The 27,200-nt window shown below is 42.4% G+C and overlaps 1 protein-coding gene across 1 annotated transcript in view; it reads left to right on the plus strand.

Moving 5' to 3' along the window:
* The window catches only part of LOC124594007 (probable multidrug resistance-associated protein lethal(2)03659), a 121,978-nt gene extending 102,079 nt beyond the window's left edge, over nt 1-19,899 (plus strand). The window contains exons 20-23 of the mRNA XM_047132359.1: nt 3,385-3,545; nt 5,503-5,632; nt 19,289-19,399; nt 19,508-19,899. Coding sequence (XP_046988315.1) covers nt 3,385-3,545; nt 5,503-5,632; nt 19,289-19,399; nt 19,508-19,570 — 465 coding nt within the window. The 3' untranslated portion in view covers nt 19,571-19,899. The remainder of the gene's footprint in view (nt 1-3,384; nt 3,546-5,502; nt 5,633-19,288; nt 19,400-19,507) is intronic.
* The last annotated feature ends 7,301 nt before the right edge of the window (nt 19,900-27,200 follow it).

A 27,200-nucleotide genomic window follows, 5' to 3' on the forward strand; every position in this document is an offset into this window, starting at 1 on the left:
TGGGTATACCGCGAGTAGTCTTAACTCATAGCAAAAGGAAGTGACTCGTATTGTGCTGCTTATAGGAATGAGTGAATGATGCACAGTGTAACTGTCCTAGGATGTTTTTAACTTTATTTCAGTGATACCCAGTGTCAGTGAGAGACAAAATGCGTACAGATGTTGTGACCGGGTGTAAAGGCAAATTACCCTACAGGCCCGAAAGTGCAAGTTTTTTCGTTTCCGAAGCAAGAAGAATTGTTAGAAAAATGGAAGTGGGCTAGCCCCAGGGAAATTTTAACAATCAACAAAACAACAAAAGGAATTCATTAAAATTCCTTTATGATCATACTGTAGTATGAAATTAATACCGTGAAGCATAACCTCAAATTTACACTTAGTATGTTAATTTTTTGGCAGTGTGTTCCTGATTTAGAGCACTGGCTAGGCTTGGATGTCTTTTGCCGCTTTATTTTTGACGTGGACAGGACTGCACTTGGAGAACATTGGGGAGCATTTAAAACAGAAGAATTTGAAGATTAGGAGTCTTCACACTTGCATTCAGCAACTGATGTTCTGTCTAGCAGGTTTAGATAACGGGCAACTATTCTCAGAAATGTCTAGCAAGATCTCGAAAGAAGTTGAGGGAGCGAATCCAACTTCAGGAATTATGTCTGGATTGTATGTGTATGTCATTGTTCCTTTAAATCCAGAAACGAAGTTCACAGCAGTATGGATCCATCCCAAACGCTAGAAAATACGTTCTCAGATTCAGCTCTTTTTATTTGACGTTCTTGGTGAGACACTCAGTACTTCTGCACTACGTCATCCCAATCCATCTCAAAGGATTTGAAGAATGATTTATGTAGCGGTTGCAATTTATGGCTGGCAATACTGGGGTGACAAAACAGAGTAATGTTCTATTTTTCCACTGCAGGAATAAATCCAATATCACGGTGCGAAAAAGCCCCACCAGAAACAAGTTATGTTTTATTTGTATTTGTCTTGTATTGGAAAAAATTATCGAGCCACTGGATGAAAACTTCGATGGTCATACTCCCCTTCGGCATCATCACAACTTTGCTGCCAGGAGGAAATTCTCTTCCCACTCTGGTCTCAACCTCTGCCCCTTGAACAAAATCATGGGCGGAGGGGGGGGGGGGGGGGGTATAGTTGTTCCAAGGCGACCCACGCATTACAACTGTTGCAATCATAGCGTGTTGTGGAGCTACCAAGTGTACTCGTTTGGCTCCTTTTCGTGCGAGCATTTGTTATTGGTGGTGCAAGGTAAGTCTACAACCTTTTCTATCAATATTGTATATCATATGAGGTGTATGAGTTACACCAATTTGATCCATTACTTGTTTTATATTGATATAGTAGTCCATCACAGTAAACTTATTCAGTTTCGAGGACCTTCCATGATTTACGTTTTGCGTTCTGTATCGTCCTTTTTCTGTGTGGAGTTTTAGAAACAGTTCCGTCCAACGGCATCAGATTTTATCTGTATTTCCTCTGAAAGGGTTTGGAATTTTGTGCTCAATACACTACATTTGAGAATATTACTTGTGACAGGCATTCCTGCATCTGTCAGTCGAAAAACGCTGTGACATAGTTCTTCGTCTTGCTCTACTCTTAGAGTACAGTGTCGTTCCAATTTCCTTTCAGTTATTCCGGAAATAATGTGACCTGCGAAGTATTCGTCGGGGAATATGAAACGTTCTTATTGCTTCCATCAACAGCGTACCATCACGAGCAGCAGCTAAAGCTAAATCCATTTGCTCCTTTGTTAAGAGGACTTGCTTCTGTTACACGTAGCTGGATTCCATTTTTTACCACTAAAAGGAACAAACATTCTTTATTGAACTATTATATTACATGTCGTTAACTAAGGTCAATTTATATCTCTTACAAAAATTAAAATATATGAAAAACTAGCCCTACTGAGACTGACTGGATTCGAACTATAGACAGTCTAACCGGGAGGCATCGATGGAGGTCCATGTGACAATATAACAAAAGAGTCAAGAAATTCTGAAATTCTCTAATTCCTACACCTACCCCAGACTGAATATTAATACGTTACAAGTTGAAATATTAAAATAGCGTAAATAAGTTTTGAAATCATGAGCATACAATTTAAATGAGACAACTAGTACCTGGGCTTTATCCAAAATACATTGCCATACAAACTTCAACATATTGAAAACCAAATCAAAAAAGTCGGAATATGGTGACACTAAAATCTGCCAGAGGGAACAACCTCGCATCAGGTGGTCTGAGTTACTTCATAATCAAGTAGGTGCTGTCATCTAGACGTCCTGTAGCTGAAATTTTCCACAGATAGCCATTGGCCTAGCTGGCTTTACTTCGACCACCTATTTTAGTATAAAATCTTCTCAAGTTGTTAAATCACACATCCAGGCCAAGAGAGCTCAACTTCTACATGTGTTGCACCAACTGAAACCTAATCTGGCCAGTGGGCAAATGTATATCTGGGCATAAATCAGCTTTACAAAGAAAATGATCCTGCCTGTACTACCATACGGCTGCTCAACGTGGGTTATTACCAGACTCAAATCAAAGGCCCTTAAAGATAATTTAAAATCGGTGTTTTGGGTGCTCGTCAATGGCCAGGATGCGCCCCGTCCTGCCACCTGCCACCTCGACTACAATGGCTCGGTGGTAACTCACGCTCGCATCGCATAAAGGTGCCTCATGCCATTGTCGAGTCATCCCAGTAGGGTGTTGTAACCATCGTCTCCGAAGGGCTCAAGCACACCGAGCCAAGTCCCTGCTTACGCTTAAATAAAATTAACTTAAATCCCCTAAACCTCATTTCTTATCAGTCAAGTTAATAATAACTATCCTTCTGTAACGCCACATCTTAAAAGCTTTGATTCTCTTATATTCTGACTCTCCCACAGCCCATAATTCACTTCCATTCAAAGTCGCTCTCCTGACATAAATTCTCAGAAATTTCTCTCAAATTGAGGCCTATGTTCGATCCATTTGGGGTTCTTTTGATGAGGATTGCTTTATTTTGTCCGTTTTCCTCTTTTTCTTATATCTTCTTTGCTTAGTCAGTCATGTGTAACTTTGCTTCGAAGGTAGCAGAACATAAATTCTTCCACTATATGTTGCTCAGTTTAGATGCCAATTCTGTCTCTAGTATCGCTCTGCTCTTTCTCAGTACTTTCCAAATTCTTTCGCTTTCTCTCGGTCCATACTCTACACTATGCACACTGTTCACCTCATTCAACATGTCTTGGATTTGTTCCTCAGTTTTACATAAGACAGCAATGTCATCACAGAATCTTATCACTGATATCGTTTCATTCTGAACAATAGAAGTATTAATATGTATTTCTCAGGTTGTTCCATTTTATCCTATAATTTTCACAGGTGGAGCTCAAGTCGAGCATACAGACACTGGACTTCCGGGTGACGGAGGGCGGCAGTAATTTCAGCGTGGGCCAGAGGCAGCTGGTGTGTCTGGCGAGGGCCATTCTCAGGAACAACAGGATCCTGGTGCTCGATGAAGCCACCGCAAACGTCGACCCAGAGTGAGTATTTACACATAAAATACTTAAAATTCTGCCGTCGTGAGAACTATGAATTCGTAGCAACATTTTCCAGGTTTTCAAGTGGCAATGTTCTGTTTCAAATTTCTCACGTTTAGCTGCCCCCTTTGACCGGAACTGCCAATGTCTATTGAGCCATAGTAGCCACCACATCCCACACAGATCATGTTGCCATATATATAACGTCGGCTGCACATTTCGAAGTAAGTTTCAGAGCAGATGTAGACATCCACGCAGCATTTGGTTCAGTTATTAAGTAGAATATTTTTAACTGAGACAGGCATTTCCAATGGATGAAAGACCGCTTTCTGAGACGTACTTTCGATTTATTTGTAGAAAACAAATGTAATGGAATCTATTCGAATTAAATCAGGCGACGACGATGGGATCAGGTTAAGAAATTCGGTACAAGAAAGAGCAGACGAGGTTTGTATTTGGATAGAATAATAAATGACGACATTGGATGTGGAGGTGATATAATACAGTATCCGATTGAAACTATCAGGACGCCACTATGTAATGCAGAATTGGCCACTACATGTCACGAGAGGTGATCCACCAGTATAAAAGGAGAAGGTGAGTACTGTGTTGTCAGTAAAGAAGCAGCAACAGTAGAATGTGTCTGTCAGGAAAGCTGAGTGACTTCGAACACGAACTAGTTTTTGGATTTCACCTGAATAATAAACCCATCACGGACATTCAGCCCCTCTAGAGCCACCCAAGTAGACTGCTAATGATGTGATTGTGGACTGAATACGTTAAGGAACAACAAAAGCTAAACCGAGACCAGGCACATCTCATGTAGTGACGGACAGGGACCGTCGAACATAGCATAGGGTACTTGTAAACAATCGCATGAATTCAGGTATTTCTTAAGCAAACGCTAAATACGAAAGGGTATGAACTTATTTTAGAGCGATGTGTACTGCATATTGCAGAGGGACTGTTAGTAGTCGATGATTCCATTAGCATGACAGTGCACCCTGTCGTAAAACAGCATTTGTGAGGAAATAGTTTGTAGATAATAACATTCCTAAATGGACTGGTCTGCCCAGAGCCTCGACCTGAACCCTTATGGACTGAGGTAGATCGTCGACTTTGCTCTAGATCCCAGCGTCCAACGTCACTACTTTCTTTGGTTTCTGCTCCTGAGGAAGAATGATATGCGATTGTTCCACAGACATTCATACGCCTCATTCAAAGAGTCCACAACAGATTTAAAGCCGTCATAAATGCGAAGGGTGGACACAACCCTTATTGACGTACACTAATGGGTGTGCGGATACTTTTGATCAGAAAGTGTATGTAGACTCCCAACAGCGAGAAAAGTATTTCCAAAAAAGCGAAATATTTTCACATATAACACAAATTTAACTGTTGACATGTCTTTTTTAAAAGTATTTCGAATGTAGCCTTGTACGGAAGTGAAATGTAGACAATAACCTGCACAGGCGACAACAGAATAAAGGTTTTCAAAAGCGATGCTGTAGAAGAATGCTGAACAGTAGATGGGTAAATCGGGTAACTAATGAGGAGCTACTAAATGGAACTGGGGAGAAAAGAAATTTAGGATATAACTTGACTATAAGATGGGATGGGTTCATAGGATACGTTTTGAGTTTTCGAGAAATGTTTGATTCAGCAATGGAGGGAAATGTGTAGTATGTGTGTTTAATGCAGGAGTATTGGGGAGGGGGGGGGGGGTGAGTAAAAAATACTGTGAGTTTGACTACACTAATCACGATCCTGTGAAGGTAGATGGCAAAAGTTACGCTCAGATGAAGTGACGTGTATAGGACAGAATGGCGTGGACAGCTGATTCAAAACATTCCTCGGAGTGAGGAACAAGCTACAATATGAGGTCTTCGTTGCATTAGAAACATGTAATTGTTATTTTGTAAAGAAAAGTGCTGTGAACACTTGCAAATGTTTGTTCCAGGACCGACGCGCTTATCCAGGCTACTATCCGCAGGAAGTTTAAAGACTGTACAGTGCTGACCATAGCCCACAGACTTAACACCATTATGGATTCTGATAAGGTCCTCGTGATGGATGCAGGAACTATGGTGGTAAGTTATGTTGAATTAAATAAAGTAGCTCAAATAGTAGTCAATATTTTAGAAACAGATATCACTCTGATACATACCTCTAAACCAGTTAAATTAAAATGTTATTAACTGTCATACGTAATGCCACGTTACATAATACTTATTTTCCTTACTGATCATGAAGAGGTCATTTTGCAATTTTATTTGCTTCCGTAATGGCTTCAAGTTCTACAGTGACATGCCGTTAAGTTAATAAGTAGGCAATGTACAATGTTTGGACCGTCCTGATACAGTAAGTTTCAACGTCGAAATTCTGTTACCCTGTATGTTAGAGAGACATAGATTTTAGGAAATATAATTACTTGCGATTTTGGAAGAGTAGTGAGAGAGCAGAGATAAAAGGCAACCTTCAAGTTCATATCGGATTAGCCCAGATTGTAATCCAAATTCGTAATAGATGATTGTAATTTGATCCTTGCATGGTTTCTTGAACAAACACACAACCAATTTCTTCTTCTGTAGAAAGTTAAGGTAGTGGACAGTTTCTAATACCTTAGATGTCAATGAAAAGTCAAACTCTAACTTACTTTCTAGTTAACCTTCACACTTTATAAACTGTGGAAGTGCATTCTGACATCTTCAGCACCCAGAGGAATGTAGATAATTTGTAACAACATTCGACATTAGTATGCAACTGTCGAGTCTACCAATGCACGCTTTCCAACTGAAATTCAGCGTTTCAATGCAGCTTGGCACACTGCTCTTTCACTGACTTAGAGGCATCAACGTAAATAAATACACAGAATGACTACTTTCATTAAATGCATTAAGGCTATAGACACAGTACAGTACTCACCAAAAGTTTACAAACAAGTAGGACAACTTATTTTTGAGATGGCGCAGTAGCTAAATGGTTCAAATGGTTCTGAGCACTATGGGACTCAACTGCTGAGGTCATTAGTCCCCTAGAACTTAGAACTAGTTAAACCTAACTAACCTAAGGACATCACACACATCCATGCCCAGACTGTAGCGCCTAGAACCGCTCGGCCATCCCGGCCGGCTCAGTAGCTACAAGCCGTGGTATTAAAGAAGTGAAGTTATGGAATCAGTTACAGAGATCTCGTGCCAGACAGACTACAGAACATCCGAAGTCATTTTTAGCTGTCTGACGCGTTGCAGTGTTTCGCTGGTAGATGTCATCGTGTGACGTCACCCCTCCGCAGCCGTCGTTCACGCTTCCAACTAAGGCCCGTGGTGTACCACAGTTGCCATTTTTCCATGCACGGTTACTTTAACCATGGCTGCACACAAACTGTTTAAAAATTTAGCCGTTTCATAAATGTTTCCGCACTTGGCCCGAAAACCAATAAACACGCAATGTTGGACGTACGATAAATAGCTCCGTTTCCGCATTACGACAACGACTGCACTGTTTTCTGCATCCCCTCGACTCGATTTGTGTGTCCTCCACCGCTAGTGCTACCACTTGCCCTCTGTGAGAGGTGCTTGCACGTTGACGTCGAACACAGGCGGTGTGCACATTAATGTGACTGGACCGTGTATAATGAATGAATTTCTATTAAATTTTATATTAAGCGCAGCCAATAGCGCTACTAGAAAAGGCAGCAGGGCACGACCTCTTACAGAAGAGTAAAACAAGACGCTCACAGAATTAGAGACTAGTATAACTAACATTTGTTGCAGGATCCCAGAACAAATTCTCAGTTATTATGACAGTCCTCGAATAAAAGAAGCTTCCTTCAATGATTCAAGAAGTGCTCAGGTAAAACCAGTAGTGCGTACCAAAGCTCGCTTTATTCGTAGACAGTACCTTGCAAACAGGACGTGAAGGCTAAAAACTACATCTACATCTACATTTATACTCCGCAAGCCACCCAACGGTGTGTGGCGGAGGGCACTTTACGTGCCACTGTCATTACCTCCCTTTTCTGTTCCAGTCGCGTATGGTTCGCGGGAAGAACGACTGTCTGAAAGCCTCCGTGCGCGCTCGAATCTCTCTAATTTTACATTCGTGATCTCCTCGGGAGGTATAAGTAGGGGGAAGCAATATATTCGATACCTCATCCAGAAACGCACCCTCTCGAAACCTGGCGAGCAAGCTACATCCCGATGCAGAGCGCCTCCCTTGCAGAGTCTGCCACTTGAGTTTGCTAAACATCTCCGTAACGCTATCACGCTTACCAAATAACATTGTGACGAAACGCGTCGCTCTTCTTTGGATCTTCTCTATCTCCTCCGTCAACACGATCTGGTACGGATCCCACACTGATGAGCAATACTCAAGTATAGGTCGAACGAGTGTTTTGTAAGCCACCTCCTTTGTTGATGGACTACATTTTCTAAGGATTCTCCCAATGAATCTCAACCTGGTACCCACCTTACCAACAATTAATTTTATATGATCATTCCACTTCAGATCGTTCCGCACGCATACTCCCAGATATTTTACAGAAGTAACTGCTACCAGTGTTTGTTCCGATGTCATATCATCATACAATAAAGGATCCTTCTTTCTATGTATTCGCAATACATTACATTTGTCTATGTCAAGGGTCAGTTGCCACTCCCTGCACCAAGTGCCTATCCGCTGCAGTTCTTCCTGCATTTCGCTACAATTTTCTAAAGCTGCAACTTCGCTGTATACTACAGCATCATCCGCGAAAAGCCGCATGGAACTTCCGACACTATCTAATAGGTCATTTATATATATTGTGAAAAGCAATGGTCCCATAACACTCCCCTGTGGCACGCCAGAGGTTACTTTAACGTCCGTAGACGTCTCTCCAATGATAACAACATGCTGTGTTCTGTTTGCTAAAAACTCTTCAATCCAGCCACACAGCTGGTCTGATATTCCGTAGGCTCTTACTTTGTTTATCAGGCGACAGTGCGGAACTGTATCGAACGCCTTCCGGAAGTCAAGGAAAATAGCATCTACCTGGGAGCCTGTATCTAATATTTTCTGGGTCTCATGAACAAATAAAGCGAGTTGGGTCTCACACGATCGCTGTTTCCGGAATCCATGTTGATTCCTACAGAGTAGATTCTGGGTTTCCAAAAACGACATGATACGCGAGCAAAAAACATGTTCTAAAATTCTACAACAGATCGACGTCAGAGATATGGGTCTATAGTTTTGCGCATCTGCTCGGCGACCCTTCTTGAAGACTGGGACTATCTGTGCTCTTTTCCAATCAGTTGGAACCTTCCGTTCCTCTAGAGACTTGCGGTACACGGCTGTTAGAAGGGGGGCAAGTTCTTTCGCGTACTCTGTGTTGAATCGAATTGGTATCCCGTCAGGTCCAGTGGACTTTCATCTGTTGAGTGATTCCCGTTGCTTTTCTATTCCTTGGACACTTATTTCGATGTCAGCCATTTTGTCGTTTGTGCGAGGATTTAGAGAAAGAACTGCAGTGCGGTCTTCCTCTGTGAAGCAGCTTTGGAAAAAGGTGTTTAGTATTTCAGCTTTACGCGTGTCATCCTCTGTTTCAATGCCATCATCATCTCGGAGTGTCTGGATATGCTGTTTCGAGCCACTTACTGATTTAACGTAAGACCAGAACTTCCTAGGATATCTGTCAAGTCGGTACATAGAATTTTACTTTCGAATTCACTGAACGCTTCACGCATAGCCCTCCTTACGCTAACTTTGACATCGTTTAGCTTCTGTTTGTCTGAGAGGTTTTGGCTGCGTTTACACTTGGAGTGAAGCTCTCTTTGCTTTCGCAGTAGTTTCCTAACTTTGTTGTTGAACCACGGTGGGTTTTTCCCGTCCCTCACAGTTTTACTCGGCACGTACCTGTCTAAAACGCATTTTACGATTGCCTTGAACTTTTTCCATAAACACTCAACATTGTCAGTGTCGGAACAGAAATTTTCGTTTTGATCTGTTAGGTAGTCTAAAATCTACCTTCTATTACTCTTGCTAAACAGATAAACCTTCCTCCCTTTTTTTTATATTCCTATCAACTTCATATTCAGGGATGCTGCAACGGCCTTATGATCCCTGATTCCCTGTTCTGCACTTAAAGAGTCGAAAAGTTCGGGTCTGTTTGTTATCAGTAGGACCAAGATGTTATCTCCACGTGTCGGTTCTCTGTTTAATTGATCGAGGTAATTTTCGGATAGTGCACTCAGTATAATGTAACTCGATGCTCTGTCCCTACCACCCGTCCTAAACATCTGAGTGTCCCAGTCTATATCTGGTAAATTGAAATCTCCACCTAAGACTATAACATGCTGAGAAAATTTATGTGAAATGTATTCCAAATTTTCTCTCAGTTGATCTGCCACTAATGCTGCTGAGTCGGGAGGTCGGTAAAAGGAGCCAACTGTTAACCTAGCTCGGTTGTTGAGTGTAACCTCCACCCATATTAATTCACAGGAACTATCCACTTCTACTTCACCACAGGATAAACTACTACTAACAGCGACAAACACGCCACCACCGGTTGCATGCAATCTATCCTTTCTAAACACCGTCTGCGCCTTTGTAAAAATTTCGGCAGAATTTATCTCTGGCTTCAGCCAGCTTTCTGTACCTATAACGATTTCAGCTTCGGTGCTTTCTATCAGCGCTTGAAGTTCCGGTACTTTACAAATGCAGCTTCGACAGTTTACAATTGCAATACCGATTGCTGCTTGGCCCAAGCATGTCCTGACTTTGCCCCGCACCCTCTGAGGCTGCTGCCCTTTCTGTACTTGCCCGAGGCCATCTAACCTAAAAAAACGCCCAGTCCACGCCACACAACCCCTGCTACCCGCGTAGCCGCTTGCTGCGTGTAGTGGACTCCTGACCTATCCAGCGGAACCCGAAACCCCACCACCCTATGGCGCAAGTCGAGGTATCTGCAGCCCACACGGACGCAGAACTGTCTCAGCCTCTGATTCAGACCCTCCACTCGGCTCTGTACCAAAGGTCCGCAGTCAGTCCTGTCGACGATGCTGCAGATGGTGAGCTCTGCTTTCATCCCGCTAGCGAGACTGGCAGTCTTCACGAAATCAGATAGCCGCCGGAAGCCAGAGAGGATTTCCTCCGATCCATAGCGACACACATCATTGGTGCCGACGTGAGCGACCACCTGCAGATGGGTGCACCCTGTACCCTTCATGGCATCCGGAAGGACCCTTTCCACATCTGGAATGACTCCCCCCGGTATGCACACGGAGTGCACATTGGTTTTCTTCCCCTCTCTTGCTGCCATGTCCCTAAGGGGCCCCATTACGCGCCTGACGTTGGAGCTCCCAACTACCAGTAAGCCCACCCTCTGCGACCGCACGGATCTTGCAGACTGAGGGGCAACCTCTGGAACAGGACAAGCAGCCATGTCCGGCTGAAGATCAGTATAGATTAGATTCTGTCTTTCGAAAGGCGTCCAACTCGACGCCACATCATCGACCGATTAACAGCATATGTCGATTAAGAATATGTTCTTACATACAGGATGAGCCCGCATACCGCCGATAGAAGTTCGAAGGCTGTTTAGGTATATTTTTTTTATTTTTGTATAAGGGACTCGCGTTTTCCGGTGACTATTTATAGAGTAATAATATAATTACGATTTATTCTATTTTTAATACCAGTTACCTTTGTTAGATGCAGAAACGTAGTAAAGTCGTCGCCACACATGGGGGTATTTCATGCAAAATGTTGGCCGAAGTGAGTGTTTGGTATTTTCTGTAGTGGGAGACACTGGAGAACATATTTGTAGGATACTAATGTATTTGCATACTTTACAACATGAAATAAACAAAATTATTGTATTTTTCTTAATTTCATCGTTTCTTGGCTACAATAAAATGCTTCTGGTCTTGTTCATGTGAGCAGTCTGTTTCTATTTGGGTTCCTCTTCATCGTCATTGCCAGCTTCAGGGACCTGCCTAATCCATCCATCTTCCTTTAAGAAAGACTTGCTGGTTTTCTTTGGCTTCAGTCTCATACCTGTTTTTAATAGAACAGATGTCAATCGCAGCCATTTTTTTATGTCCAGGTTGCGTTCTTCCCGTGACAATTTTCTGCCAAACGTCTGTCTGTACAGACAAAAGCGCTTGTAGTGGGCCTCGGCTGCTTCTTCTGATAAACTGCACGCGTAAGAGGCCATGTTCAATGACATCTTTTGTACATTAGGAGACATGGGATGCCATGAATATAAATCAATATAGATTCTTGCTATTTCAACAGTATGAGCAGAAAATTTGTCTGTCTCTCCTGTGTACACAGGAAATAGCCTCTACAACAACCCCGAATCGATAGATGAGTTGCAGATCTACATCTGTTGCATCTGCTAATGTTTCCGCGTCTACAAAAAGTCTTCTACTGGTAATTCCATCATTGCTATTTCCATAGCCTTGCTTGGGAACGTCTCCAGTTAATCCCAATCGATTTATAAACTTTTCTCGTGTGACCTTTTTCTTCTCTTAAACAAGTTTTTTTCCTCTTTTGAACAGATTTGGCACTCTTTGAGGTTTTTTGTAGGACCAATGCTATAAAAGTTCTAAATATCTAATTTCGGGCATGGGATACAGATAGACCGAACTGAAGAACTTCTATATTACTACTTTCGCTTTTGACAAGTCACTGTAGCCTTGCAAATGTAGCATTTCCATGTCGATGTTAGCTCTATTGCTGCAGTGCACACCTTTACATCTACCATAGTCATCAGTAATGTCTATTTCTTGGATAAATCACCCTCTGCTCTCGCAATTTTTGCTACTTGTAATGTTTTATTTTGCCTGTTGATATAACGAATTTCTTCGTTTGCAACATCAGCTGTTTCATGAATAAATCTAATTTTCATTGGTCTGCGATAGCGAGGAGACGATGGTGTAGGAATTGTCCAAACAATTAAATCTTTATTCGTGTGATCATTAACTTGGAGAGGCACTAAAGATGACTAAAATCTGTTTGCATCAGAAGAATGGGTGTTTAAAAATTTTTGTTTAAACCGTATTTGCTGTGGAACATCGCTAACCCACTTGCAGATTAGTTCCAATACATTTATGCCATCATTTGGAATATCATTTAAAGCCTCTTACAAATATGATGTTATTTGCTGATACGTTTGGTTAAGCAAGGCACGTGTGCCAGTCACCTGGTGGATTGTTGTAGGGTAGCACCGTCTTTAAGCCTCTTGAAGGATACTGTAACAGGGATAGACCTTGACCGCATCTCGTGGTCTTTCGGTAGCGTTCTCGCTTCCAACGCCCGGGTTCCCGGGTTCGATTCCCGGCGGGGTCAGGGATTTTCTCTGCCTCGTGATGGCTGGGTGTTGTGTGCTGTCCTTAGGTTAGTTAGGTTTAAGTAGTTCTAAGTTCTAGGGGACTGATGACCATAGATGTTAAGTCCCATAGTGCTCAGAGCCATTTGAACCATTTTTGGATAGACCTTATTAGCTCTTCCGATAATTTCGTATCGTTTCCCTGTCAGCGAGCGAGAGTTGCACAAAGACTGACAAGGCTTGGATACGTAAAAGTCGTTTTTGTTTTCTTTTAAGTCTCTACGCCGCGGATCTAATGCTTGTCTGTAGTTTCTCGTGTAGGAGATGAACCACTTTGGAACCCTGAGCGTTTCCAGATTCTAGGAGCTTCGGGGACGGTTCAGCGTTACGTCATTGTGCCCCTTTTCCATTGGATGCACTGAACCCATACATGAGTTGCGTATCAGCCAACTCTCCATCAGTAAATCTAACCACACTTCCATACACTGATGTTACAAAAGTCACGGGACAGCGATATGCACAAATACAGATGGTGCTAGTATCGCGTACACAAGGTATAAAAGGGTATTGCATTCTCAGAGCTGTCATTTGTTCTCAGGTGATTCGCGTGAAAAAGTTTCCGACAGGCTTATGGCCGCACGACGGGAATTAACAGACGTTGAATGCGGCAAGAGTGTCCCGAGAATACAAAATGTTAGGCATTACCTCTCACCACGGACAACGCAGTGGTATTTGTGTAGAGTTGTCAGTGCTACGTCTGCGTGACATAACCGCAGAAATCATTGTGGGGCGTAGGACGAACGTATCCGTTGGGACAGTCCGGCGAAATTTGCTCTTAGTGACCTATGGCAGCAGACGAACGACTCGAGTGCCTTTGCTAACAAGACGACATCGCCTCCAGATCTTCTCGTGGCCTCGTGACCATATCGGTTGGACACTAGACGACTTGAAAACCATGGCCTGGTCATATGAGTCCCGTTTTTAGTTGGTAAGAGCCGATAGCAGGGTTCAAGTGAGTCGCAGGCCCCATGGAGTTTACATGGAATGATGGAAGAAATTGGGTCCTGTGTCCAACTGAACCGATCAATGACAGGAAATGGTTCGGCTACTTGGAAGCCATTTGCAACGATTCATGGACCTCATGTTCCCAAAGAACGGTGGATTTTATGTGGATGGCAGTGCGCCATGTCACCGGGTCACAGCTGCTCACGATTGGTTTGAAGAACATTCTGAACAGTTGTAGCCAATGATTTGACTACCCAGATTGCCCGACATGAATCCCATAGAACATTTATGGGACACAATCGAGAGGTCAATTTGTGCATAATATTCTGCACCGGCTACATTTTCGCAGTTATGGACGTCTATAGAGGCAGCATGACTCAGTGTTTCTGCAGTTGGCCTCAGACGAATTGCTGAGTCAATGCGACGTCTATTTGCTGCATTACGCCGGAAAAAAAGAGGTCCGACACTATATTAGGAGGCACCCATGACTTGCGTCACCTCAGTGTGTATCACAGTAACGCACCCTACGGGTCGAAAGTTTTCGATCACATATCAGAACTATGGGTTTCTGGTTAAAACAGAGGTTTCGTTTTGAATTTTCTATCATATCTCCGTTATGATAGTAAAACAAGTATAAACATGTAATAACTAAGAGACTCTGTTGTGAATCTGACTGGCTGTCCGCATAGATGGGCACTGGTGAGTATTCATAAAAACACATGTGCCTCTACGAAAGACGGTTTCATGCGAATAGACCTCATCCCTTCAGCTGTCTACCTTGGTTACCAGTAGCTTACTGTATACTGTGTGCATCTAGCAGTGTGTTTGCATACCTAATCAAGTTTATACCATATGACCGCCTAATGGGACGTAAGTACGTGATTGGAAAAGAAAAAGTGCTACAACGAACTGTAATTGTAGCTCTGCGTCAGGAAGACTCTTCTACTAGGAAAACAGCAACAAAAGTTGGCGTAGGCAAATCTACGGTAGTATAGTACATTGCAGCGGTTCAACCAAACTGGTACGGATGCAAATGTTTCGAAATCAGGAAGACCCCGAGAAACATCATACAGGGAAGATCAGTTCGTGCGGAACAGACTAAACGATAGAGGACCCGTACCGCACCTGACATTATCGAGAATGTGGATAGTATGCGAGTAGCTCCAATCTCTGAACAGTGCAACGCCGTCTTCGTGAAGAATGTCTAAATTGGTGCATAGCAGCCAAAAAATCTACATTACGCAAACAAACTAAAGTGAAAAGATTGCAGTGGGCACAGCAGCATAAAATCTGGAGTGTACAGCAATGATCACGGATGAATATAAGTCTGAAGGAATTGTAAGCCATCGTCGAATGTTTGTCGGCTTCATGGAGAACGTATGAAGAGTCAGTCAGTGTGTGACGGCGAACGGCGGTGGAAGGTCAGTCGTGGTATGTGGATGTAACGCGGGTGATGATGTCGGTGATCTAGTGAGAATTAACAGAACGTTACAGAACGAAGGATGTCACAGGATACTGATCAACAACGCCGTTGCACCTTGCAAGAGACTTATTGGTCGAGGGTTTGTTCGGTAGCAAAACAATGATCCCAAACACGCTTCTAAATTCTGTAGAGGATATGTCAATAGAAAAGAGAAATGTGGGGAACTGAAGAATGTGATATGGCCAAGTCAGTCACCTGACTTATAGGCCGCTGAGTTCCAGTGTAATGAACTTGACTTGAGGTCATCAATGCTGAAGATCTGTGGAAAAATTTACGGGTGTCTTGGACAGCAGTATCTACAAAACACTACAAAGTGTTGTCTCCAGAATTCCAAGACTTTCTGCAGCTGTTCTGAGGGGGAAGGGTGAATGCTTAGGAGCAGCTAAGATCTAAACCATACTTTATTGTACTTAATGACGGAGCAAATATTTATTTTGTTGGGATATTTAGCAGGTATGTTGAAATAAAGTACATGGTTTTTAACATACGTGATCCAAAAGTTACAACCGATAGTGTACAGCTAACACCATCTGAAAAATAAACATTAATTATTGCAAACTTGAGGAACTGGAGTAAATTGGAGCATTCTTTCGTCAACAGCAGATACTATGAGTCAACGAAACAAGGAAGTTTGTAGTGGTGTGTCGATGTTTTCATTGGAAAACAAATACAAAGATAAACGAGCGTAAGAAATGAAGCGGAAAGCAATTACTCTGCAACGAGCCATTGAGGAACACTGACTCCCTGTACCAAAATAGTGAGAAAATATCAATAAATAACCACCGTAATTTTATCAGTGGATTTCAAGTTCACCAAATTTGTTCGAAGAAGATGTAACTAATCAAGTCCAATATTTTATGCTGGGTGGCAAATGTTGAACAGAAACGAAACCATCGAAAGTGTTCAGAGTACATAATAAAGATTCCTCTGACAGAGTCAACGGAACGATTGTCCACTGACGATGCTGAAATTTACAGTAACTTACCGTCACTGAATGATTGTAATCAACCGCAGAGTGCTGTATACTGTCCTTCCGTTTAGTATAATGAGTGACAGCTTTCTTTAAATATGGACAAATATATGTTCTAGTTGTATACAAGAGCCGGCCGGTGTGGCCGTGCGGTTCTAGGCGCTTCAGTCTGAAACCGTGTGACCGCTACGGTCGCAGGTTCGAATCCTGCCTCGGGCATGGATGTGTGTGATGTCCTTAGGTTAGTTAGGTTTAGGTAGTTCTAAGTTCTAGGGGACTGATGACCACAGATGTTAAGTCACATAGTGCTCAGAGCCATTTGAACCATTTTTTGTATACAAGATTGGTGGTAAACTTCGAGAGACCGTTTAGAAGTAGCGTTGAAACTATGTGAAGGAGGATGAACTAGTAAATTCGGTAATAGCGGAGACGAAAAGTATAAATTTATTGGGAGACTTTTTGGAAAGGTTGATAAACCTGTAAAGGACATCACATACGAAACGGTGAGACGTTTAAATAAAAAATAAAAGAATGGTGACGTTGGATTTTTATTATAATGTTCGCCTGCCTCTCCGTTTCAGTGGGTTTCGTAAAATTCCCTACCCGTCTTGCAGAAATGCCAGCTTCTATCAGTACCACAATTTATGAGCGTATGTCTTTTCACTTTCCTAGCATCACTGACTTTGGTTTGATTACCTCGCGTCTTCTACAGTTGTCTCGTAGCTATCGTACCTATTGAAGTGGCAGTGTGGTAGAAAATCCAGTGCTACGAAATAAAGTTATCAAAACATAGTGCGCTAATTGCATTATTCATCAACGTTTAGCGGTAATGAGGAAACGCAAGCAAGAACCTGATTGTGTTCATTTGTTAAATCGAATTCCGCAGAGGCTAACTATGTTCAGAGCACTGCAGCAAGACACCATCTGATGATTCACAGTGTTAGAAGATGTTCAAAACTTCACACGACCATTCACCAAGGCACTATTCAACACTACAAATTATTTTCGGTAACTCTTTACACTGTACCGTCCAAAGAGCATGCTGTACTTGATATAAAATTGCTGTTGAGTTATTACACACAAACGGTTTCCGAGGTATAGTTAACTGTGATGAATAAGTACGGGGATCGTTTTCCACTCGACCGCCCCGACACGTGTTGCCTTCCTCGTACCCTGTAGAAGACTCTTAGCGAGTCAAAGTAACACTTTGGCGCCTGCTTATTCAGTTCGCACTGCTGACTGGCCCATCGTCTGTCTCTAGTAACGACTAAGTTAAAGTGTTCTCATTTACGTCTTCGCTTTCGTTAATGGCTATATGAAATTATTATTAACCTTCCATCAGTGCAACAAATGTTGACGGTATGGCTGGGCTGGCCCCGGCGGAGGTTCGAGTCCTCCCTCGGCCATGGATGTGTGTGTTTGCCCTTAGGATAATTTAGGTTAAGTAGTGTGTAAGCTTAGGGACTGATGACCTTAGCAGTGAAGTTCCATGAGATTTCACACACATTTGAACATTTTTGGTATGGCTGGAGGAACATAGCAACGTTCGAATAATAAACATTTACCAGCAACATTGAATTGCTTCGCGCCAAGCTCAGTACCATGTGATTCCCAGCTGTTTATAAGGTATTCCATCATGATAACAGTCGCTGGTAGCAGACACTTTCCCACGCTCTGAAACCGCCTGCCGGACAAATCAGTGCACAGTACTCTCACCTTACCTTGCTGCTCCTGGAATGTTCTTGTCCGACTGATAGCAAGTACAATTAATATAAAAATATAATGTGGGTGAAAAATAAGGCAAGAACGCCAGAACGGTTATGGAGCCAAATGTCAGACGTTTGAATTACTTATCAAAAAGTCTTGACATCAAATATGTGAAGAATTCTGACAAGAAACGCACTTATGCCCTTGTAATGAGTATTAAGAAGTGTTTAACGGAGATGCTCATGGAACGTAAGAATTAATCCTTAGAAAAACCATTTGTCGCGAAAGCTCGTCGTGCAAAGAAACGGTATTCAACGAAGACTACGCAACCGTTGTGCTCTCAGCATTATGGTCTGTATGCCGCGCAGCAGTTACGAGAACAAGATAGATTGGTGTCCGTACCAGAGCACAAGGACAATTATTTTTCCCTATTTCCATGCACGGAAGGTACACGACAGAAATTCATTGATATTGGTATGAACTGGTCCAACAGGATACATTGGCTTCGGCAGTAAGCTACGTGTGTGGATGTGCAAGTAGTACCTTCGTTCACAGTTTTGGCAGTGAGTGATTAATCGTGATGGTCCTGCTCTACGATCACTTTGATCCTGAGACGTGAGAACTGTGGACTTCTCTTTCAGGGCCATCTGATTTGCCCAATATGCAGACTGTAGTCGATAATAGTTTGGAACTGGGTTCTTGGGTTCTCGACAGCGTCTTGATTTACTAGTGCGTGTGTTAACAGTCTAGGAAACGCATGTGTACGTTTTGTCGACGTAGTGGTCGACATTTTGAACAGGTACAGTGCAGATGATGGGCAGGATCATAACAGAAATGTATTATATGTATATTTGTCATACGTACGAGGTAGGCATATTTTGACGTGTGTTCTGCCTTTACTTGATACAATTTCATTACACGAGTATACGGCCGTCAGTATGTAATGAATGTCATGCTACCAGAAACGTTATACTAAAAATACAATTTGTTGATAAGGAAGCATAAAAGGTCATGTGTTTCCTATATAAAAACACAAAGGAAACGTTTCGGATCAAAGTACGTCGGCAGGTTCCACAAAAATACACACTATTTCTGTCGGATTACTTCTTTACTCTGTGGTCCTGCATTATCGAATAATGTCTTCCATCGTCACATTTGTGTTTCGATCACTTTTCATCAACAAATTCTTCCAGTTCTGTAATTCTCCTGAGCGAACGGTTCATTGGTTGGGCATAATCACATTTGTATTATGTAACAATTTCATATTCCAGGAATACGACCATCCACATATACTGCTGAGAAATCCATCTGGCTTCCTGTCCAGACTTGTGGAAGAAACGGGCACTGCGATGGCAGAACAGCTAAGAGGTGTTGCAAAGCAGGTGAGAGTCTTAATCGGGCAGACGATACTTTGTCGATGTAAACGTGTAATGTATTCTTAACATTCGTGAGATCTGCACCTATGAAAGTACTTCACCTTTTTTTTTCAGAGCTACGACGAATTACATGGTCTACAGGAAGACTTGGCAGAAGAACAAATTACAATGCTGTGAATCCTCGTTCATCACTTCCCTCTCTAGACCGACGTCTGTCTTAGAGATTTGGCATCAGCACTGAATCTCAGAAAGCGTATCTGAGCATCTATTGAGGAAGTGAAAACTACCAGTGATCTCAGTGACTGACGGAGAGCTGTATTTATTTCATGTGAAGTGTATTATAGAGGACATATTGCTCGTTACTACAGTGTCCCAGCACAGCAGAGTGAAGACTTGGCGGAGAAGCTGGTAATTAGATGCCCTCTACCGGTTCCAAAGAGTGGTATCAAGTGATCTTCCTGGCAATGGGGTTCCCATTACTGTTAAACAACCGCTGTAGGGACAAACAGTTTCGGAATGATGGTTGTAAAATGTTATATACTTGATTACTTACTCCTGCGCCAATTATACACTTTACCTACCAAACAAATTTGTCCAATAATTTCCTTTTACTTTTTGTGATAAGTAAATATACCAGAAGTTTTTATATTACTGAGGCACCGATGGATGGTATTATTCGCAAAGAGTCAGTAAGTTGATTACAGTTGACAGTAAAAAAAAATGAATCGAAGAAACGAAATGACCATAAAATGATAACTAAAAACTATGACATAATTGTAAGAACTGGCTTATGTGAACTCAGTAGGTTTTGTGTAAATTATATGAGAAGAGGTATCAATTCTGTTTAAAGCTTAACTATACTGCAAAAATATTATGCGAAGCACTCCATTTTTCATACTTGTGCAAAAATTACCAGAAATTTGTCGCTATGTCTATGATATTTAAATATAAAAATGGCTAATATTTTACAGCTTGCAAAAGAAATGGGCAATGGTTATCGCGTGTTTTATTGTAGCTAATGTTGGAGTAGACACGCTGTTTAAGGCAACAGACTCGTTTTATGGAGAAATCGGGTTCAGCTTTCAGTTCTGTTTTCCAGATTTAGGACTTGCGTGGATTCTCTAAATCACATGGGACTGCAAGGATGAAGACACCACGTTCATTTCCTGCATCATATTTGTCCAATCGGAACTTGTTCTCCATGTACACTATATGATCAAAAGTATCCGGACACCCCCAAAACCATACGTTTTCATATTAGGTGCATTGTGCTGCCACCTATGCCAGGTGCTTCATATCATATTAGACATCGTGAGAGAGCAGACTGAGGCGCTCCGCCAAATTCGCAGTCTTTGAACGTTGTCAGGTGATTGGGTGTCACTTGTGTCATACGTCTGTACGCAAGATTTCCACACCCCTCAACATCTATAGGTCCACTGTTTCCGATGTGATAGTGAAGTGGAAACGTACAGCAGAAAAGCGTACAGGCTGACCTCGCCTGTTGACTGATGGAGACCGCCGACAGTTGAAGAGGATCGTAATGTGTAATAGGCAGACATCTATCCAGACCATCACACAGGAATTCCAAACTGGTTCAGGATACACTGCAAGCACTATGACAGTTAGGCAGGAGGTGAGAAAACTTGATCATCGAGCGGCTGCTAATAAGTCACACATCACACCGGTAAATGCCAAAGGACACTTGAACAGTAGAAAATCGTTGTGTGGACTCACGAATCACGGTACACAATTTGGCTATCCGATGGCATGGTGTGGGTATGGCGTCATCTGCCAGTGTTTGTAGTGCCAACGGTAAAATTCGGAGGCGGTGGTGTTATGGTGTGGTCATGTTTTTCATGGAGGGGGCTTGCACCCCTTGTTGTTTTGCGTGGCACTGTCACAGAACAGGCATACACTGATGTTTTAGGAACCTTCTTGCTATCCACTGTTCAAGAGCAATTCGGGGATGGCGATTGCATTTTTCAACACGATCGAGCACCTGTTCATAATAAGCGGCCTGTGGTGGACGACAATAACATCCCTGTAATGGACTGGTTTGCACAGAGTCCTGACCTGAATTCTATAGAACACCTTTGGGATGTTTTGGAACGCCGACTTCATGCCAGGGCTCACCGACCGACATCAATACGTCTCCTCAGTGCAGCACTCCGTCAAGAATGGACTGCCATTCCCCAAGAAACCTTCCAGCACCTGATTGAACGGCCGGCCGGTGTGGTCGAGCGGTTCTAGGCGCTTCAGCCTGAAAACGCGTGACTGCTAGGGTCGCAGGTTCGAATCCTGCCTCGGGCATGGATGTGTGTGATGGCCTTAGGTTAGTTAGGTTTAACTAGTTCTAAGTTCTAGGGGACTGATGACATCAGATGTTAAGTCCCATAGTGCTCAGAACCATTTGAACCATTTGAACCTGATTGAACATATGCCTGCTAGAGTGGAAGCTGTCATCAAGGCTAAGGGTAGGCCAACACCATATTGAATTCCGGCATTACCGATGGAGGGCGCCATCAACTTGTAGGTCATTTTCAGCCAGGTGTCCGGATACTTTTAATCACATAGTCTATAGTGTCAGCGACGTAGATGGGACGTTAATTTATAATTTCCTTTCTTCTTTTATTCCTTCAGAATTTTAACAAGCCCGTTTCAAATTACCACAGCTGATTCCAATAACTAAATCGTCATAAGTCATCTATTCGTCATGTTCCTACATCACACGTATAATTTTCTGGAGCAGTGAACAGTTATGAAGCTCACACAGCAAAATATCATACATACCTTCACACATACATACTGTGTGTAATGAAACTTATGTCTGGAAGGTAAGAGGTGTGCGATGTAAAAGTCTAACATCTTGATCAACGATTATCCTTTAGACCACAACGAAGCGGAGTTGGTTATATTAGAAACCCGCCGGAAGTAAAATAAGTCGACCGGTTCTAGGCGCTACAGTCTGGAACCGCGCGACCGATACTGTCGCAGCTTCGAATCCTGCCTCGGGCATGGGTGTGTGTGATGTCCCTAGTTTAGTTAGGTTTAAGTAGTTCTAAGTTCTAGGGGACTGATGACCTCAGAAGTTAAGTCCCATAGTGCTAAGAGCCATTTGAAGCATTTTTTAAAATAAGTCGTAAACAAAATATTAAACTGTACCTGTGGATGTAGCGCTGTAAAAACCAACATGACTAAAAGCACTACTAAGTGGCTTTCATCACCACACTAATTTAATTTTATATAAAAATTATTAGTATCCTCGACAGTTTTGTTAAAACTACTACCAACTCTTATGTGCACTACCACAGATGTTGTTGGAAAACCTTTATGTTGAACTGTCTTTTATAAATTTCCTACGCTGTTCTCATTACCAGACGAGTTCTGTTTAATTCCTTCCTCTTCCTGTAAGATTTTATCGCAACAACGTTTCATTTCCGCTTTCCCTTGTTTACACTTAGTAGCTTCGGCTTCAATATTTTGATCCAAGCGTTCGATTGTTTCCCTTATGACATTTTCAAGTTTTTTCAGTTTTTCATTTAATTCAAAATCTGTTACTTTAAATCTCTTTTCACTTCGTCTTTAAATTTCCCAAAAACTTTATTTAGTTCTAACTTAGATCAGAAATTTTCTTTTCTAACAAAGCTTCCATTTTCTGTTTACGGTCTTTCAAATTTTGCTCGATATTTTCTTGTGTATCTTATTGCCTCTTTACCTATTCTCTTTTCTGATTCTCTCGTTTCCTTTTGTGCTTCTGATACACTAACGGCTTCTGCCTCTTTGCTAACTGTTTCTATCCCGAGTTCGAATCTCGGCCCGCACACAGTTTTAATCTGCCAGGAAGTTTCATATCAGCGCACACTCCGTTGCAGAGTTAAAATCTCATTCTGGAGCTTCTATCTTTCCACTCATTATTTCTGTTCTTCTGTCCGTCTTCCATTTCTTTTGTCCTTTTTTCTGCAACGCAGATATACTTTATACTCCTCCCTTCTCGTCTGCTTCTCTTCTGATATCTGCTTCTAATTTGACGACTAACACTTTTCCTACATTCTCCATAACAGCTCCTTTTTCTTTCTCTGCAGTTTCTCATATCTGGAAGCTAGCTGTACACTCCTCATCATTAATCGTCATTTTGTTGACTCAATAACAAGAAAACGATGCTAAATAAAATACACCACCCACTAAATTTCGAATCACTTGTAAGAGGACTGAAAGATTATGTCAAGATAACATTAAAAGAACACTGTCCTTCAATACACGGTACCATAACTGTCATAAAATGCCGTTTTACTGTCCTGTCACGGAACTGTGTCATATGTGAAGAAAACTGTTCTAAGAGGCCTATTTTGCGAACTTTTGACCTTGAATTTATCTCAACATTTGACTTGAATAAACGTAACTATGTCAATTTCCATTACTGTAAACTCATGTGAACCCTATCTCTACTAAATTTATTGGGGTGAATTGTATCAGAAGCCAGTTAGCAAACCAATAAATATATGTAGTGGTTCGCATACAATAGCAAAACAGAAGCCATCGAACGTGTAACGTATTGCATATAACAGCAAAACATGTAAATGTGCCTGTTAAAAACACGACACAACACAAACACATACAGAAACAACAGCTCCAAAAGATACTTCAAAACACATGCAATAACAGTACAATATAATAAAAGAGAAAGATGGAGGTTGCGAATAGCAATGACAAGTGCTAAAGAAAGATTACGAACGTCAACACAAATGATGAACATTCGCTCCGAAAAATTAGATTAATTCATGGAAAAATCAATGATGGCCAAAGTTCGTTTAGAAAAAAAAATGAATGTTACAACTGGGACTGTTAAACTACACACATCAAAAAAAGTTTTGCGTCACCCCGGTTCCCAGAACTCCTGAAGATAGACGTTGACTGTGGACACGCCTTAGACACACTGTCCAGCGACTGCAGAAAGGTGGAGGTTCCCTGCTGTCTTCGGGTTGCATTATGTGGGGCCGACGTACACTGCTGGTCGTCATGGAAGGTGCCGTAATGGCTGTACGATACGTGCATGCCATTCTCCGAACGATAGTGCAACCATATCGGCAGCATATTTGCGAGGCATACCTCTTCAAGGACGACGATTCGCTCCCCCATCCTGCACAATGAAAGACTTCCTTCGGAATAACGACATCGATCAACTAAAGTGGACAGCATGTTCTCGAGATACGAACCCTATCGAACATGCCTTGGCTACATTGAAAAGGGCTATTTATGGACGATGTGACCCGCCAAGCACTCTGAGGAATCTACGCCGAATCAGCGTTGAGGAGTGGGACTGTCTGGACCAACAGTGCATTGATGAAGTTATGGATAAAATGCCACGAAGAATACAGGCATGCATCAAGGCAAGAGGACGTGCTATTGGGTATTATAGGTACTGATGTGTACAGCAATCTGGACGACCCCTAGAAGGTCTCGCTGTATGGCGGTACAGATTACATTTAGTTTTACAAGGTGAGTTTAACAAAAGTATTACATAGAAGAACAAGAAGAAGGTGAATATTTTGCATACTCAGTAAGAGATTCGTGTAGCAACATAAATGGATGGAAATGTAGTTCCATTTCATAACATAGAACTAAATAAAATATAATTTAAACCATCAAAAATATGTGTGCAGAGTGAAGAAAAGCGGAAGGAATGACCGAAAAGAAAAAAGTCGTCACTCGCTATTAGCAGCGTCTTCACATGTGGCACAATCAAGCAAATCTTATCAGCAGCAGCTTGGTTTATCTGGCGCTTAAAGATTTTTAAGGCGTATTTTGGAATTACTGCAGATCCTGCTAGGTAGGTGGTGTTGAAATAAAAGGGAAACAGAGAAAGATGCACGTAGTGGTAATCTGTTTGAAACTAATCAAAAGAATCCTTACGAGGAAACAGTATCACTAAACGCTTATTTCAATTACACCAATCAGCTGATACACGACATTCATTCCCTACAAGTAAGACGATAGTGCCACATGAAAACATAAATGTTTATTTAGGGAGCTGAACAAATATGGACAAGAAAATTTTAGACATTACAACGCTCGAATTTACGATATACAAAACACACCACATCACCCGCCAAGTAATAGAGCACACATGCAGAAAGACTGGCCAGACTTTTGGGGGCGTGTACACAACCCCATTTTCCTCAGTTTGCCTACGTCTGTTAAACCATCATAGAAAGATGTCGTGATGGACACAATACTGACCCCAGCGGGAAAGAAAATTAGGTGTGTTCCTTGAGTAACCAGTGCGACGTCTCATGATGGTCGCATCCGTGTTTGGCGACATCGCGGTGATCGCACACTGGAAGCGTGTATTCGGCATCGCCATACTGGCGTACAGCCCTGCGTGATGATATAGGTTACCATTGGTTACACGTCTCGGTCACCTCTTGTTCGCATTGACGGCACTTTGAACAGTGGACGTAACTTTTCAGATGTGTTACCACTCGTGGCTCTACCCTTCGTTCGATCCCTGCGAAACCCTACATTTGAGCAGGATAATGTACGACCGCATGTTGTAGGTCCTGTAGGGGCCTTTCTGGATACAGAAAATGTTCGACTGCTGCCCTGCCAGCACATTCTCCAGATCTCTCACCAATTGAAAACGTCTGGTTAATGGTGGCCGAGCAACTGGCTCGTCACAATACGCCAGTCACTACCCGTGATGAACTGTGGTATCGTGTTGAAGCTGCATGGGCAGCTGTACCTGTACACGCCATCCAAGCTCTGTTTGACTCAATGCCCAGGCGTATCAAGGCCGCTATTACGGCCGGAGGTGGTTGTTCTGGGTACCGATTTCTCAGGATCAATGCACCCAAATTGCGTGAAAATGTAATCACATGTCAGTTCTAGTATACTATATCTGTCCAATGAATACCTGTCTATCATCTGCATTTCTTCTTGGTGTAGCAATTTTAATGGCCAGTAGTGTACATTGAGGTCACAAACGTCATAGGATTGCGATATGCACATATACGTATAGCGGTAGTATCGCGTGCAGAAGGTGCAAAAGGGCAACACATTGGCAGAACTGTCTTTTGTACTCACATGATTCATTTTTGAAATGACCATGGCCGCCCGGCGGGAGTTAACAGACATTGAGAGCGGAATCGCAGTTGGAGCTAGACGCATGAAATGTTCCATTTCGGTAAACGTTAGGGAATTCGATATTCCGAGATCCACAGGGTCAATAGTATGCCGAGAATACAAAATTTTAATCGTTACTTCTCATTAGGGACAACGCAGTGACCGACGGCCTTCATTCAATAACCCAGGACAGCGGCTTTGGCGTAGAGTTGTCAGTACTAACAGACAAGCAACTATGTGTGCGATAACTGCAGAAATCAATGTGGGACGTGCGATGAACATATCCCTTAGGACAGAGCGGCGAAATTTGGCTACAGTGTCCTGTGTCAGCAGACAACCGACGCAAGTGCCTTTGCTAACAGCACGACATTGCTTGCAGCACCTCTCCTGGGCTCGTGACTATATCGGTTGGATCCTAGACGACTGGGAAACCGTGCCCTGCTCACATGAGTCCTGATTTTAACTGGTAAGAGCTGATAGTAGTGTTCGAGTAGGACGCAGACCCCACGAAGCCATGGACCCAAGTTGTGTGCAAAGTGGTGGTGGTTCCATAATGGTGTGGGCTGCGTTTAAATGGAATAAACTAGGTCCTCTAGTCTGGAAATGGCTATGTTTAGCTACATGAAGACCATTTACAGCCATTCATAGACTTCACGTTTCCAGACAAGGACGGAATTTTTGTGTATGA

Source organism: Schistocerca americana, chromosome 2 (genome assembly GCF_021461395.2).
Source record: "Schistocerca americana isolate TAMUIC-IGC-003095 chromosome 2, iqSchAmer2.1, whole genome shotgun sequence".
NCBI lineage: Eukaryota > Metazoa > Arthropoda > Insecta > Orthoptera > Acrididae > Schistocerca > Schistocerca americana.